This window comes from Nelumbo nucifera, chromosome 1 (assembly GCF_055504915.1).
Source record: "Nelumbo nucifera cultivar China Antique chromosome 1, China Antique-T2T, whole genome shotgun sequence".
In the NCBI taxonomy this organism is placed as follows: domain Eukaryota; kingdom Viridiplantae; phylum Streptophyta; class Magnoliopsida; order Proteales; family Nelumbonaceae; genus Nelumbo; species Nelumbo nucifera.
In genome coordinates, this window is record NC_142649.1 from 39,057,483 (window position 1) to 39,075,340 (window position 17,858).

Here is a 17,858-nt window from a genome sequence, read left to right on the forward strand (position 1 = left end):
TAAGTGAAATTCCAATTCTCCAATACCGAAAATTTAATGCAAAACAATATACAGAAGCTTTTCTGAAGTGGCATTAGGTTCTACTCCCTGGCTAGATTCATGCAGAAAAAAAAAAGTATGAAAATTTGGTTTGTGATCTACTGAAGAACTGGCTCAACATCTAAAGCTATAATTATTTATCAAAAAAAAAAAAATCTAAGTGCTATGATGCCTCAATGCTGGTAAATTAACCAGGATGATAAACATTCACAGCATTAATAATAAATCCATAAAACTCCAGCAAGCTAGCTCCACTATTAAGTAATCAATTCCTGGTTCAAACCAAAGTATTTGAATATGCATTTTCGTTGAATACACTAGCTTCCTGTAAAGGTCACTTTGCTTAACCATTTTTTAATCAGCAATGTGCAAAAATTTTATTGATGTTAGAGGGAATATACAGTTATAAAAGAGGAAATATACAGAAGTTTTATTGATTTGATCAGTATCTTTGACGTTCATCAAATTCTAATAGGAGAGAACATGAAAGATGTGTCAGTAGATTCTATTGTTAGAGGCAGGCAGGTTACTGCAAAGTCTCCACTCCATAGATAGACTGTCTATTCGGGATCAGGTTCCCTTGGATCAATGGACTATTAAACTTAACTTCGATGGTTGTGTGTTTTATATTGCTTAATTGCAAACTTGAGACCCTTGGGAGTTAGTTTGAGTATATAGATGCTAGGGGGAGAGATCATTCCAGTTTATATCTGAACCTATTGACACTGGGAATTCCATTATAGAAAGAAAAGGTAAATTACAAAGGCCCACATGAACTTTCATTTGCAACAAAGACCCCCCTGAATTTTCACTTTTGACAAATACCCCCTTCATTAGAGTTCCATCAGTTAACTTTGAAAAAGATTCTCATTCAGCTGTTTAATATTTTTTAAATCCCAAACCATCCTTTTCTTATTTATTTGAATGATTTATGATTCAATTAGTTTTCTAAATATAATATTGAAGTCCTCTCAGTTGCTCTAATAGATCCTTGCAGATTTCTGGCTGAATTCAATATTCAGATAAAATGGTAGAGGTTTTTATCTGATAGGTATAAATTTAAGGTTTCATTTAGTTTTTCTTGGTTTATTGGAGGTAGGAGTGGATGATTTTTATATTTTAAGATGAAGAGTGGCATTCATGTCAGTGAAATGAAACAAGAATTTAAAGAAACTTGTTTTTCTGTTAATGAAATGACCCTTGTTATTTTAGCTGGTTTCATTTTGAGAAAATGGAGGTATTTTTGGGGTCACTTGGGGTTTAAGAGAAAAGGGTAGGAAAAGAAAATAAGGAAAGTTCAGGTGGGTATTTTGGTAATTTAATGCATTCTGCCATCTGACTTAATGGCCAGGGGTATTTCTTATAATGTGAAAGTTCAGGGGGTCTTTGTCACTGACCCCGTAGAAGAAATGTTGTCCCAACCTCAAAGCCTCAGGTTGACGTGCTCCATGGCATTGTTTTGAGACAGGCTTTGATGATGATGATGATGACAACAACTAATGCTTTTAATTTTCTTAGAACATCTGCAATTTCAAAAAATTTTGTTCTAGTATGTCCAAATGAAAAGGGCAAATTTGATGCAAAACACCCCTAGAGCGAAATTTTATTGGGTGAGTGAAGATGGTTCAAATCACTCTTAATGGTTGGATGATTTGATGCAGTATGATCAGAGAATAGGGTGATAAACAAGAATGGTAGGATATGGAAAGAATTTAGAGTACAAAGAAAGAATGAGCTGAGTCAAACAGCCTTAAACTAGTCTTTGATGCCTCATCTTAAAGCTCCAATTTGAGATTGGAATCTCATTCAGAGTTATTACATCTCTGAGATAGTTGGAGTCAACCACCAAGAAAGTGCATAAAGAAGTTCAAATTCTATTTTCTTAATTGACTACTAAAAGAACTAACAAATTTATATAGCCTAAGCTTTCTTGCTAGTTAATGGAATTAGTATTGAATCTCAATTACAACTTCCAAGCTAATCTTCGTAGAATACAATTTTAATTCCCAAGACATTTCATTTTTTTTTTGAAATCTTAGCTAATTTTTCTCATTTAATATCAGTGTTTTAAAAGCACAAGGCGCAAAAAAAAGCGCAAGGGCCAATTTGCGCCTGAGGCACAAGGCGAGGCGCGCGCCTTTTTAAGAAAGGTGAAAACTACAAAAAAAAAAGCTAAAAAATAAAAAAAAATGTCAAAATTCAAAAAAAAATGCCAAAATTTAAAAAATGCAAAAAAAAATATTAAACATAATGTTAATAACAAGTATAAACATAAATTTTAAAATAAATGTTTTAAAAAACCAATACATAAAAATAACATGCAAAGCGTATTCAAATGAAAATTTAAAAATAAAAGCAAACATATAAAGCATTTTCAAGCATGTAAAATCTCTTTTTTTCCTTAATTGCATTGCTTCAAGTAGCTAATGTGATGTAAAACATATTGCATTCTTGATTCTATGAGTCACCTTTGTACCACGCCCCTCGAGGCAAGCCTGAACAAGTCTATGTTAGGGTTTGAAATTCTTATTTCTCACATGAAAAATAATGATTTTATAACTTTAATTGCCTTTTAAGAAGATATTTTATTGCAATGAATGATTTTACAACTTCGCTTGCTTCGGTGAGCGAGTGAACTGGAGCTTCGAGAACCCCCTATTTGCTAATGTTGTTTGTTCATTCATTGCAATAAAATATCTACTAAAAAGGCAATTAAAGTTATAAAATCATTGTTTTTCATGTGAGAAATAAGAATTTCAAACCCTAACATAGACTTGTTCGGGCTTGCCTCAAGGGGAGTGGTTGGGGGTCCAGGGGGTAGAGCCCCCAACCTAGCCGTTGGCTCAAAAAAAGGCAAAAAGCGCAAAATTTTAAAAAGGTGCACACCTGGGCTGAGGCGCAAGGCACATTAGGCGCACGCCTAGGTGCACCAGGCGTGTGCCTTTTGAAAGGGGTGCGCCTAGGACCTGGGCGAGGCGCATACCCCAAAATGTGCCTCGCCTGTGCGCCTAAGCGCGCCTTTTAAATCATATCTCATTGATTCTTTTCAAACAATTGCCCATGAAAGATACATAATCTCATCCATGAAATGAGAACAGACAAGAACAAGCATCACATATCATCCATATTAACAGATACCCATAAGAGACACACAAAGCAACAAAAGAAAATAAGCCCAACATCCATGGTAGTGACGGTCTCTTGAGAGCATAGACGACATCCATGGCAATGACGGCCTTCTGGCGATTGTGCTCAGTGTAGCTAACGGCATCACGAATGACATTTTCAAGGACTATCTTGAGAACCCCATGAGTCTCCTCATAGATGAGACCACTGATAAGCATGAAACCACCATGTCAAGCCAACCGCCGAATGGTAGGCTTGGTGATACCTTGGATGCTATCCCTCAACACTTAGCAATGCCTCTTCACTCCTCCCTTTGCCAATCCTTTACCTCCTTCCCCTCTTCTTGACATTTTCTCCCTTTGCAAATCTTCTCTCCCAAGACATATCTTAGTAGCTAAGTACTTATCTTTGTAATCTCTAGGTTGGATCTTGTCATCTTCCAAGCTTCATTCAATTCCAAGAAAAACCAATAACAAGGTCCATGCAAGATGCATTCAATTCTTTGTTCAAATTTTTATGATTAATTGGTTGGCTGGTCATGGATCTAAGTTTTGAGTATGGTTCACGGAAGATTTGAACATTGTTATATGGATTATGGGTTTGGATTTGCAGATGGTCATGAAAATGTGCTTGGAATTTGGTACTAGCACAAGCTCGAGTATGGTCATGGGTTTGCACCTGTGGCTTTAGACTTTCATCTTCTTATATTCTTCTCCATCATATTAGAAAGGTTCTAGAGCCTTGACTTCCAAAATAGGCTTTAGAGCCTTGACTTCTTGCACCTGTGGTTTACCTCCCTCCACTTATTTGTAATTTTTCTTAATTGAATTCGATAAAGATTTCATTTATTGATCAACAAAAAAAATCCTAAGGTCTGCTAGCTTCCAGATGGTCTTCTTAGGGGTGGGTTGGGGGAATGATTTGTATTTCTCCAAAACAGTTAGTTATCTTGTCCATTATCTCCTTGTTATTTCTACTTGCTCCATTAAGGTTTCTTAGTTATTCTTTCTGAAGAATAAAAGAAAATATTTATTGATAAAAATAAAAAACCAGATTACAGCACTAACAAGGATTTTAAGATAACACCCGAACCCACTATCAACAACAGCAAGCCTTACAATGATGAAAGACTAACCAAAAGAAAGACCGAGAACACACCCCCCCCCCTTCATACATTCGCTAGTCTTCAGGATCAAACATCTCATCCTGCCCATCATCGTCCTCATCCCAAACTTTTTCTTCTTTTTGTCCCATATTCTTCTTCGTTTTCTCTTCCCTTTTACTCATTTCAAAAGTTCTTCTAGCAAACTCTTCACCTCCCCATAAGAATAGCCCTAAACTCTTGCCAATTCTTACCTCCCCGTCCACCAAGGTCTTAATCTCCACTTTCTCCCCCTCCTCGTCAGCTTGTTGAGACAAGGTAAGACTACTATCACCAGCATGGTCTCCCTCGTCCTTCTTATCCCTTGACTCTTGTCTAACCTCCAGCTCTTCTTTTGTCAGGGTCGACGTTATTTCCCCTTTGGCAACATGAACCCCCCCCCCCTCATCACCCTTTTTCTTAGTTACCCTACATGATTCATTGCAAGGGGTTTGTCTTCTTTTCCTAGTAATAAACTCCTTTTAAGATAACACCCACTATCAACAATAGCTAGGCTTACAATGACGCAAGCAATGATTTAAAAGGCATGCCTAGGCACACAGGCGAAGCGCATTTTAGGGTAGGCGCCTCGCCTAGGTCCTAGGCGCAACCCTTTCAAAAGGCGTGCGCCTAGTGCGCCTTGCGCCTCAGCCCAAGCGTGAGCCTTTTGAAAATTTGATGCTTTTTCCTTTTTTTGAGTCTAGCGGCTAGGCCAAGGGCTCCACCCCCGTGCCACGCCCCTCGAGGCCAGCCCAAACGAGTCCATGTTAGGGTCTTAAATTCTTAGTTTTCACACAAAAAAATAATGATTTTATAGCTTTAATTGCTTTTTAAGAAGATATTTTATTAGGATGAATGAATGGACAACATTACCAAATAGGGGATTCTCGAAGCTCCGGTGAGTGAGTAAAAAGCAATTAAAGCCATAAAATCATTATTTTTTGTGTGAACATGGACTTGGTTGGGCTTCCTCGAAGGGTGTAGCACAAAGGCGGCTCATAGAATTAGGAATGTAATATGTCACATTAGCTACATGAAGTAATGTAATTGAGAAAAAAAGAGATTGTGGGTTTTATATGCTTGAAAATGTTTTATATGTTTGATTTCATTTTTAAATTCTCATTTGATTATGCTTTACATATTATGTTTATGTATTTTAATTTTAGATAAAAGATTTTTTAAAACATTTATTTTAAAATTTAAGTTTATATTTTTATTAATATTATGTTTTATTTTTTTGCATTTCTTTTGATTTTTTTTGGCATATTAGGTTAATGTATTTTTTTTATCAATAACTTTGAAAGAATTTCATTAATTAAGATGCTTTAGGATATAACAAGAAGTTGCAAAAGAAATCAGCTTAGTAAGCTGACCCAGGACAAAATTACAAATGTGCCCAAAACATAAATGTTCTTTGAACCCCTTGCTTTGCTAAGCTATCTGCCAAATTGTTGGCAGATCTCCTAACCCCTCCCACCTGAATTGACATGTTCCTTGACATCCATTTAAATCTTCTGAAATCATTCTTCAACTACCATGTCACCCCTTCCCCTTTCTGCAACCTTTTTATCACAGTTTTTGAGTTTCCCTCGATGATCCGTCTATTAATCCCCAACTCTTTAGCCTTCTCAACCCCATATGTTGTAGCTAGAAACTCTGCCCTTGCCACATCACACTCCTCCATAGGACCGGAGAACGGAGCAATAATGAATCCATTTTCATCTCTAATGGGCCCCCCAATACCTGAAGGGCCTGGGTTACCCACACAACTCCCATCAAAGTTCAGCTTCTTCCAACCATCTGTTAGAGGGGAGTAAGTCTCAAAAAACTATCATCTTGTAGATGATGAAGCAGCAATTAGTCCCCAAACCCTGAAAAAGTCTTTGACCATTAAAAGCTGAAAACAGCTTCAAGCTTTTTACCCAATGTGCCACCCCCAATGTTATTGTTTCAACTAAAGCTTCCTTGCATTTTTCTTTACTTTGAAATATTCTATCATTTCTTTCCTTCCAAATGGTCCAAAGTATTGCTGCTCTAGTACACCTCCAAAAAATCCTTCCCCTCCTTGTCTTACCACTAATATCATTAGGGTTGAATAAACCTTCCACCCTATCAAGAGAGGACCACCTGCACCCAAAAAGGGAAGTAAACCAATTCCAAATAAAACTGACAAAAGGGCAAGATATAAGGTGGAAAACAGTCTCACCACTCAATTTACACAAGACACACCAATTAGGGGACAAGCACCAATTTGGTCTTTTCCTTTGAAGTACACAAAGGTATTAATACAACCATGAAAAACTTCCCAACAAAAAGTACTGATTTTAGGGGGAATAGGAGGGCACTAAATTTCTTTAACCGGAAAATGAAGAGAAGATTGTGTGGCAACCATCGAATGTAGAACGGATTTACAAGAAAAAGACCCATCAGAATTAGGACCCCAAATTCTAGAATCTGATCCACCTTCCCCCAAGAAAACTGAATTCAGCAATCCTAACAACTTGGACACTGCAAGAAATTCAGACTCTCTAAGGTTCCTGTTAAATCCAAAGTTTCAATTCAACCCTGGAAGGTAAGAAGGTTGACTTAGGAAATCTGAAATAGGTTTACCCTTGAATTTGGACAGATTACAAAGAGAAGGAAATTTCTCAACTAAAGGAGTATCTCCAATCCACACATCCTCCCAAAAACTGATTTTGCTACCAGAAGACAAGTCATACCTAATAAAATTTAGGATTTTAGGGAGAATGTCATGGATGGCCCTTGAGGGAGTAGCCATGTTAGTCCTATGGAGACATCCAGCATCCCATCCGTTGCTCGACATGCCATGAATGCATGCAACCACTCGGTGCCATAGTTTCTCATTTTCATTTGAAAACCTCCAAAGCCATTTGCTAAGCAAAGCCTGATTCTTCAGTCTAACATTACCTATTCCCAAGCCCCCTTCCTCTTTCAATTTCCTCACCTTTTCCCATCTAACCAAATGATCCTTCTTTTTTTCCCTGGCTCCCAGAGAAAATCCCTCATGATTATATCAATTTTCCTCACTATCCCTTGTGGCATCCTAAACACTGACATGTAGACACTGGGAGATTTTCTAAAGTGGATTTAATTAGGGTTATTCTCCCCCCCAATGAGATATAGTTCCTTTTCCACGTCACCAAGCGTTTCTCTATCCTTTCCACCATTGGAGACCAAAAACTAGAAGATCTAGGGTTCTCTCCAAGGGGTAAACCCAAGTATTTCATTGGCCACTCACCTTTCTCATAGCCTCGGGAATTTGCCAGAAATCTCACTTCATCCTCTTCAATGCTGACTCCAGCCAATAAGCTCTTTGACCAATTAATCCTCAAATTAGACATCCTTTCAAAGAGTTTCACAACCAACCTCAGATTTTCCACTCCCTCCCTACTTTCTCCATCACAAAAAATAAGAATATCATCTGCAAACTGTAGATGAGTGACTAAAACATTATCCCTCCCAACTGACCAACCCCTAAATAATTGCACACCATTTGCTCTTGAAATCAATTTAAGTAGGGCTTCAACAATCAGAGTAAATAGAAAAAGAGAAAGGGGGTCACCCTGCCTAAGCCCACGGAATCCTTCAAAAAAATCATATATTGTCCCATTAACTATTACTGAAAAGTGACTAGTTTGTAGGCATCCCATGATCCATTTACACCACAAGTTTCCAAATCCAAATCTTCTCATAATTTCAATCAAGAAGTTTCAATCCACCAAGTCATAGGCTTTTTCCAAATCTAGTTTGATAGCCATTTCCTTCCTCTTTAATCTCTTTTGAACCTCCATGCATCCATTGGCAATTAAGATTTGACCAATAATCTGCCTATCCTGCACAAAGGCCCCTTAAGCTTGAGAAACGATTGAGGATATCACCTTTTTAATCCTCAAAGACAGCACCTTGGCTATCACCTTGTAAATATTGGTGACTAGACTTATTGGCCTGAAATCCCCTGGTTGGTTGGCATTATTCTTCTTAGGGATCAGTGCTAAAAAGTAGAGTTCATCCCTGGACTTATCACCCCTCTCCTATAGAATTCATTAAACACTCTAATTAGATCTCCTTTAATTATGTCCCAAAAATCTTGATAGAATGCCATTGTGAAACCATCGGGTCCTGGTGATTTTGATCTATTCATAGAAAAGACTACTTCCTTAATCTCTCCCTCTTCAAACCTTTTTTTTTCCAGAAATTGGACTTGAGCCTCCTCCTATGTCTCCCAATCAATGCCTTCAATCCTCCACCTCTCAATTAGTGGTCTTCTATAAATTGACCTAAAATTGCTCTGAGAATGTTTTAGCAATCTTATCTTGATTCGTGATCTCATTTTCCCCCACCACTAAAGAGGTAATCATGCACTTCCTTCTCCTTCCATTTGCAATGGCATGGAAAAATTTTGTATTTCCATCACCTTCTTTGATCCATCTCTCTCGACTTTTGCTTCTAGCACATTTCCTCTTCGCTATCTATTGCCTCTATCTGAGAAATCAAATCAACTTTCTTCTCCTCCAATCTCCCAAACTTCTCCCTATTCCACTCCTCCAATCTCTCTCAATAAGGTCTCCCCTAGTTCTTTCTTCAAGTTCCATCTCAGCTCCTTTTCACCTTCACCTAAAGTTCCTTCTACCTCTTTGCTATCTATTCCCTTTATCTGAGAAATCAAATCAACTTTCTTCTCCTCCAATCTCCCAAACTTCTCCCAATTCCACTCCTTGATCTCCTTTTTCAACAATTGAAGCTTCTTTAGGAACTTTTGGCCTTCCCACATTGCAGGTGCGGCCAAACTATTCCACCAAACCTTAACTTTCTCTTTAAAATCCAGGTGAGTGAGCCACATATTTTCAAATCTGAATGGACTTGAGCCACCATCACTAATTCACTCAAACAAACAGATGGGCCAATGGTCTGAGGTGATTCTTGGTAGATTTCTCCCAGCAAACCCTGGCCAATGCTCTTCCCAATCAGGTGAAACTAAAAACCTAACAAGCTTGGATAGGATAGGGGATGTTTGAAGGTTTGACCAAGTATAGCAGGATTTCCCTAGAGGAATATCTCTTAGCTCAAAAGCTTCAATAAAGGAGTTGAACTTTCTCATACTCAATGTAGTTTTTTGCCTACCCCCGGTTGTCTCACTCACAAACCTAACTACATTGAAATCTCCCCCTAAACACCAAGGTCCACCCCAGAGTCCCCTAATATCCCCAAGCTCCTCCCACAATTTCTTCCTTTCTTTATATAAGTTTGGCCCATAGACATTCGTGAGAACCCATTCAAATCTTTCCTACACACCCTTCAACTTAATAGAAACTGAGAATCTACCTACCAGTTCTTCCAAACATTGGACTACTTCTCTCCAATTAATATTCCTCTCTCCCCACAAGCTTCTTATCCAATCTTGTCAACTTCCTGAATTTTGGATTCTTGAATTAGAACAAAATCCGGTCTCTCCTTCCTCAATACCTCTTTGACTACTCTTTTTGTGGCACTTCCTTATCCCCTTACATTCCAACTAATAATCTTCATGATCACATCAAATACTGACCCCAGCCCTCATCTAGCCTATAGACCCCCTCTCCTCCCTCCCCTAGCACTGAACTCCTTATCCCCTTCCACATCACTAATGAGCTTTTTTTTTCTCAATAACACAGTTCATTAATTATCAACAATTAGAATTACAAAGAGGAAGACAAACTTTCTTATCTTCTAACTTCAGCTTAAGCCCCAAGAAATGAACAAGAGAGAAGAGAAAAGGGAAAAGGGAAAAGGAAAAAGGAAAAGGAAAAGGAAAAAAAAAAGAAAAAGAAAAAAACAGATTTAAATTACAACTGTGCCCAGAACATTGACTCCTTGTCAACCCCTTGTTTAGCTAACCCATCAGCAAAAGAATTAGCTGATCTTTTTACCCAACTAATTTTAACTTCCATTTCTCAAACCAGCCATATGAATTTCCTTCTCATATTGCTATATCTCCATAAACCACTATCGTCTTTCTTCAGCCACCCTACCACCACCTCCGAGTCCCCTCCAATTATGAGTTTTCTGAGATTCACCTCTCTAGCTTTCTAGACTCCTTCCAAGACTGCATGGATCTCAGCTCTAAGGGAGCCACCCACTCCAATGGGGCCTGAGAACGTGGCAGAAACAACCCCTTTCTCATCCCTAAAAACACCCCCAATCCCTGATTGTCCAGGGTTCCCTTTGCTACTTCCATCAAAGTTTAGTTTTATGAAACCCGTAGGTGGGGGAGTCCAAGACACACTCATTACTGCTTTAGTCTAGGTACAGCTAGCAATCTCACCCCATTTCCTCAGCATGTCATCCACGGTATAGTCTGTGAATAGCTCTAAGGATTTCATCCACTATACAACCCTTGTATGGATCAAGGCCCTCAGATCTTCAGCACTTCTTCTTCAGAGAAGATTCTGGAGTTTCTCTCTTCCCATAAAGATACATCACTAATGAGTTTTTCAACTTCATTTAGCTTCCTTCTCCTCTTGCCCCCTTTTCTTTACTTACTTTCTTTTGAGGTTCCTTTTCTTTGATTTTTTTTCCACTTTCAACCCCATTTTATCAACCAAATCCACCACCGGTCCTTTGCACTCTGATCTTCTTGGCTTCTTTTACTTTCTCCCGCCTCCTTTTCTTTCTTCCCCTTAACTAAATCCCTCCCAACCTCCTCATCACTCTCACCTTCTTGGGATTGAATCCTTTTAGTGGTTCTTTTTCCCCATCTGTATCCATCCCCCTATCAGCCCCTGCTCCTTCCTCAAACTTCTGCCTCCTTTCACCCCCAGCCTCAGACACACCCACCCCTCCTTTCTCTCTGATTATCTCTCTCGCACCAACTTCATTCCCTAATCCCCTACTCATCTCTCCTTCTTCTAGCAGATTCATGGGCAAATCGTGGCCTTGGATAGGATCTGAAGAGACAGTAGGACCAACAAAATACATATTAGCATCAAAACCTAAACCAACAGAGTTGTCGAGGTTACTAGAAGGCTGAGAAGAAAGTATGACATGTGTTTTAGTAACAGGAGTTTCGGTGCCTCTCCAAACCCCCAACTTCAGTTCTAACTAGTTGGGAAGGCTTCGAAGGAGTATTTGACTTGGCCATCTCAGAACTTGTACCCCCACCCAGAATATCCTTTGTAACCTCCTGGTTCCCCTGCTAAAATGCAAACTTATCATCTTGCTCCTGTCTCTCACCTGGAATGAGTTCCCTTGGATACCTCTAATCCCCTCCTGATAAATTGGAAGATCCTTCAAACCACTAACTGGTGTTAGTCACAAATCACCATCTCTGTTCGTAGTTGAGTGAAATACATCTCCACTTTGTGATCTCCTCTTATTAATTGCGGCCTCCTTTTCATCAAAAACGGAGACAATGTGAAGGTCATCCCAACTCTCCACGCTGACCTAAACAGTGTCTTCAGAACTTCTGCTGCTAGAATCATCTTCAGAAGAAAAGTCATTGTCTGATGCTTCACAGTCAACCCACTAATCCTCTACATCGCTGTCCTTCCAATCTGCCTTAGTCCTTTCATAGGGAGGGCTAGGCCTGTTGCGACTTTGCCCACTGCAACTGCGAAGACTCCGAACCAGTTCGACTATCTTGGGTCGATGGGGAAGATGATAGATCGTGAGTACAGTCCCCCATCGCCTTACTAAAGACCTCGCATTAAGTCATCACATGGGAGAGAATTAAAAACTGGTTCAACTTGCTGGTTCGACCCAGGAACAGCATTTGGCCCATCCTTTTTAACCCTGCTTTTTAAGACTTGGTTTAATCTTCAGGCTGACCGACCGGTGAAACTCAAAAACATTTGAATAGCCCATTTTTAATGGAAAATTGGAGCCAAACAGATTAAAGTCCGAAGGTCCACCTTCTAAAACAGAGCCGACATAGCACTACTGGTCTTCCATAATTTCTTGTCCATCTGGCAATCTTTTGGACATGTCACTATCGTCTCCTACCTCCTTATCTTTCTCCCACAGCAACGTTTCAACTTCCATCACTAACCAAACTCTCTGCCACCGCCCGCCGGAGAAGATCTCGACTGATCTTGGTACCGGCTGCAGATTAGAGCCCTTTACCTTGATCTTTGCAACTTAAAGAGAAGACAGGTTCACTGCTATAAGCGACCCTCCACAAAGTACTGCCACTTGGGAGAAAACCTCCTGCTTCCACAGATTGAACGGAAGCCCAATCAGTTTTATTTGAATGGCCTCCACTTCCTCCAACACAAACTCATTGCAGGAAGGGTTCCAGTTCTGCAACAAGGCCCAACCTTCCTGTGTCTGTATTTTTGTTGTGACCTCAAGAGAGCAGCCAAGATCCAAAATGGCTGCCTTCTTCTCAAATGGAATCAGGAATGCTTGTTCTATCTCCGGAAGCGTCTTCATGACATAACTAGAACACCATTCCAGTCTACCACTTCCTCTTTGAATATTATGTTTATGTATTTTAATTTTAGATAGTAGGTTTTTTAAAACATTTAATTTATAATTTAAGTTTATATTTTTTATTAATATTATGTTTAAAATTTTTTTTTTGAATTTTTTGAATTTTTCACTTTTTTTTTGTATTTTTGCGCCTTGCTTAAAATGGCGTGTGCCTCACCTTGCGCCTCAGGTGCAAATTGACCTCTGTGCCTTTTTGGCACCTTGTGCTTTTAAAACACTGGACGCAAGACCAACCAAAAGAAAGACTGAGAACACCACCCCTTCATACATTGGCTAGTCTTCAGGATCAAGCATCTCGTCCTACCCACCATTGTCCTCATCCCAAACTTTTTCCTCTTTTCGTCTCATATTCTTCTTCATTTTCTCCTCCCTTTTACTCATTTCAAATTTTTCAAAAGCTCTTCTAGTGAACTCTCCACCTCCCCATAAGAATAGCCCTAAACTCCCACTAGCATGATCTCCCTCGTCCTTCTTATCCCCCGACCCTGGTCTAACCTCTATCTCTTCTTTTGTCAAGGTCAACATTATTTCCCCTTTGACAACTTGAACCCCACCCCCTCATCACCCTTTTCTTAGTTACCCTGCATGACTCATTGCAAGGGGTTTGTCTTCTTTTCCTAGTAATAAACTCCTTTTTGCTGATCAGGGCACGTGATTATCATCAAATACCATGTAGAATAACATTTGAATATAGTATGGACATTATTTATGGGTAAAGTTTCAGGAACAAATATGCAAGTAACACAAAAGAAGAGCCCCCCCCCCTCCTCCATTCTCTCCTTTTCCACAATTAATCACTTGGAACTATGATGGGAAACCTTCTTATGGTGGTAGTGTTATTGATAGATGAATAGAGGAGCAGAAAGTGTTTATGAAAAGGACAACCACGTGAATAATTAATTTGGAGCAATTGAGGCTTTGATTGATTCCATGTTGATAATTTAAAATCAATAGGAGTTGCCTATGCCTTTTCCATCAGGTAACATGCCCAATTACTTTTTGTGCAAATGGCAATTCTTACGGGTAATATATTTGTGCACAAGTTCTGAAGTATGAAATGATGGTGCAATTATGATAACATAATCCTTCACAAAGATGCTGTCATTTTTTTCTCACTCCCCATCTTGTCAACAAAAAATATGTTCTTTACCAAGCAATAATAGTACAATAACTAGTGCATCTAAGCATGTTCAAGAGTATTATTTGAGTGCCCATTGGCCCTATCCTTTACCAGATGTTTGAGAAGATAGTAAGCAAGACAGAACTATCAGTTGTCACCAGCAATATTACCAAAGAATATGAAAAAGATGTCCTTACCTGGATCCCATCGGGTAGGTTCATCGAAGAAAGCATCAATACTGCATCTTGACTAAAATTTATCTCTATTCTCCATCGCTTTGGAGCAATCTGCATGACAAAGTAATGCACAATCTGATAATAAGATGTAGAATGACATTGCATTTGTTATTCATCTTTTTCTTTTCATATTTTTCTTGTTCTTTTTTTCTCCTTTCTGTTTAAACTTTATTCCAAGTAGAAATTTAAATGTCTAATGCCAACTGTAACTTCATAAAAAGATCAAGTAATAGAAAATGTTAGAATCTATACCCAACAGAAGAACAAATTATTAGCCACCATTTCAAGCCACGGATGATAACACTACCAACTAGGCAATAAGGTGAAATCACTATGGATTATGAGATAGAGGACTCGACAAGATCCTAGATGAATTTTCTGAATGAGTAAGAGAACAGCATACAGAACATAAGCATAAAATTGGGCATTGATAACCAAGATAATGTCCCAGACCATTTACTGCTAAGAAAATGAACAAAAATCAAAAAACAATAGACCAAGATGCACTATCTGGACAACAATCCAAAGAAAAAAATCACTGTTATTAAGATATGCAGCAGTAGGATAATTACACAATAAACTATTTCAGTAACTGAAACTTAGAAACTAGAAAATATCATATTAAAACATGTGCAATGACATAAGGATCCTTTGTCATTTAATATCATAGTGGAAAAGATACTGGTGGTTATGATCTACTGAAGGTACGATTAATCTGCTTTGGCATTTTTGCTGCCTAGCTGTCAGTCCAGACTGGTACTTCTATGGCTCTATGTTTAGTTGTTTACAGAAAACATCAATAGAGATTTGAGATTTCATTGCTACAAGTTACAAGATCTCAAACCAATGCACACACTAGGCTTTGAGAAGGATAAAGGTGGAGGATTCCCATGCTATCATAAACTAGATGCAAGATGGCACAGATGGCTCATGGTAGGGATTATCATGGGCCGGTCCTGGTAGGCCAGACTTAGCACCTATTTTAAGGGTATAGCCTAGGCCCGGGCCCGGCCCAGGCTGGACTGTGGGGCCTATGGCATTAAATGACAATTTAATTATTTATGAAATTTTAAACTATATGATATGTAATACATGAAAAAATCAGTGTTTTAAAAGGCATGGGAGGGCCTCCAGGCGAGGCGCTCCCAAAACGCACCTGAGGCGTACGCCTCTTGCGCTTTTTTTTCTGTACACCTCATGCACATCTTATATAAAAAGACAGAAAAAAAAGTAAAGGAAAGGAAAGGAAAAGAAAGGGAAGGGAAAGAAAAAGAAAGAGAAGGAAAAAAAGAGAAAAGAAAGAAAAGAAAAGGAGATCCCCCCTTACTCTTCATCCTCCTCCTAACCCCCCTCCTCTTAAGGAGGTGTGCCTCCTTGTGTTCGGGAGGCTTACGCCTCTTGCGTTATGAACTACGCCTCACGCCTCTAGGTAGTGGACCACTTCACATAACGCCTCCGCTTTTTAAAACATTGGAAAAAATATTACATAGGCCCAAGTTGGGCTTGGCTTGGCTTAGTTTTGGGCCTAAGACACAAAAAAATAGGGTATTTGCTTCAACATATGGTTGTCTCTCCTTATATAGGTGAAGGCAAGGCCACTTCACATTCAACTTTGATTTTAGCAGCCTAGGCAATCCGGGACCCTCCAGTATTGGGGGAGTGTTTAGAAATGCAAAGGGATTCATCACTTTTTTCTCTGGCCCTATAGCAGTAGGGGATTCAGTTAATGCAGAAATTCAGGCAGTGTTACAAGGAGCTCAATTTTCCAAAGAACTGAACTGTGCAGCTCTTAATTGAAGGTGATTCCAAGCTGGTGATCCAGTGGTTAAAAGAGCCAGAAACAGCAGCCTGGTCCTACGAGGGGATTTTATGAAGATTCAGATGGCTAACGACAAACATGTCTGTCTAATTCCAACGTTAAAGAAAATCTGCAAATGGATCAGCAGACTCACTAGCTAAACAAGGAGTGCATAGGAAGCAGATGTTTCGGGCCAAGCTGTAATTCTCTACTTCGATCTGGCTGCATCTCACGCCTCCTTTTGGGAACCTTCTCTGTTTATCTCTTATAACTCTATTAATAAAACTTCTCAGTATTCATCAAAAAAAAAATAGTGAGTGTAGTTCCAAGTGCCACATTGCTTAGGATTTAGAATGAAGGCCTTGCCTTCATCTATATAAGGAGAGACAACCCTAGAGAACAAGTTATTCTCTCATGTGTGAGCTGACTCGTGAGTTGATTCACATGTCAATTCATAAATGTTTATATTATATATTAAAATTTTTATATAAAATATTTAACATAAGATAAAATAAAATGTGTAAATATATAATAGTAAAAATGATATGTATATTATAATATAAATGTATGTATGCACTGTGGGACAGATCAGGCCTGGCTAGGCTTCAAGTGTTGGGCCCAAGCTCAGCCTAGGTCAAGAATGATTGCTCCTTGCCCATTGAGTCTGAGGTATCAGTAAAAATCACCGAAGTTTTAGATAAATTCCTTGTGAAGAGAAAGAAGTAGGTGAAGAGCTTCAGTAGTAAAGAAGAAGATAGGAGAAGAAAAGGAGTGGGATGTCGCCCATAATTGAATTAGTTCTGGCCGCCAACCCCTCTTTGTATTATATACTCAAGTTAAAAGAATAAGAGATTACAAGAATGCCCTTAGTAGGGCGGCTACTAAAGTAGTTGAACAGTCACAACTTAAAAAACATAAACAAATGGGCCTAAAGCCCAATAACTTCCTAACTTAACAACTTAAAAATAAAAGATAAATAGCTGAGCCCAATAACTAGAATTCGGCCCAACTCAACACTCCCCCTCAAGTTGGGAGTAAATGTCACACATTCCCAACTTGCGTAGGTCATGCTCCAACTTGTTCTTTGTAACACCTTTTGTGAGAACATCGGCAAGTTGCAAGTCGGAAGCAATGTATGAGAGACAAACTTCCCCAGAAGTCACCCTTTCTCTGATGAAATGTCTATCAACTTCAATGTGCTTTGTCCAGTCATGTTGAACTGGATTATGGGCAACATTAATTGCTGCCTGATTATCATAGTACAGCATCATAGGTTCTTTTGCCTTTACACCAATCTCTCCTAACAAGGAACGGATCCAGAGAAGTTCTAAAACTCCATGTGCCATAGCCCTATATTCAGCTTCTGCACTTGATCTTGCCACCACTATCTGTTTCTTACTTTTCCACGAGACTAGGTTACCCCCAACAAGGTGCAAACTCCTGAAGTAGATCTCCTGTCGTCAAAGCATCCTAGCCAATCAGCATCTATATAAGCCTCTAGCTTCAAATGTCCATGGTCAGCAAATAGTATGCCTCTGCCTGGGTGTCCCTTCAGATAAGCAAGAATCCTGTCAACAGCCTCCCAATGTTGGACTCGCGGGGCATGCATGTATTGACTCACCACACTCACTGCATAGGAGATGTCTAGTCTTGTCATACACAAATATAGCAGCCGCTCCACAAGTCTCTGATATCTGCCAATGTCCTTTACCAGCTCACCTTCTGATGCATTAATTCTGTGATTCTGATCAATAAGAGTATTGATTGCCTTTGTTCCAAGCTTCCATGTTTCTTGTAGAAGATCCAAAACATACTTCCTCTGAGAAATAAAGATTTCATGTTTTGATCTTGCAACTTCAATGCCCAAGAAGTAACTAAGCTCCCCAAGATCCTTAATTTCAAATTCTCTGT

General features: G+C 39.1%; 1 protein-coding gene across 1 annotated transcript in view; it reads right to left on the reverse strand.

Moving 5' to 3' along the window:
• RRP4 (ribosomal RNA processing 4) overlaps positions 1-17,858 on the reverse strand; it is a 51,199-nt gene that overhangs the window by 2,792 nt on the left and 30,549 nt on the right. The window contains exon 4 of the mRNA XM_010249610.3: positions 14,111-14,200. Within this exon, the coding sequence (XP_010247912.1) occupies positions 14,111-14,200 (90 nt within the window). The remainder of the gene's footprint in view (positions 1-14,110; positions 14,201-17,858) is intronic.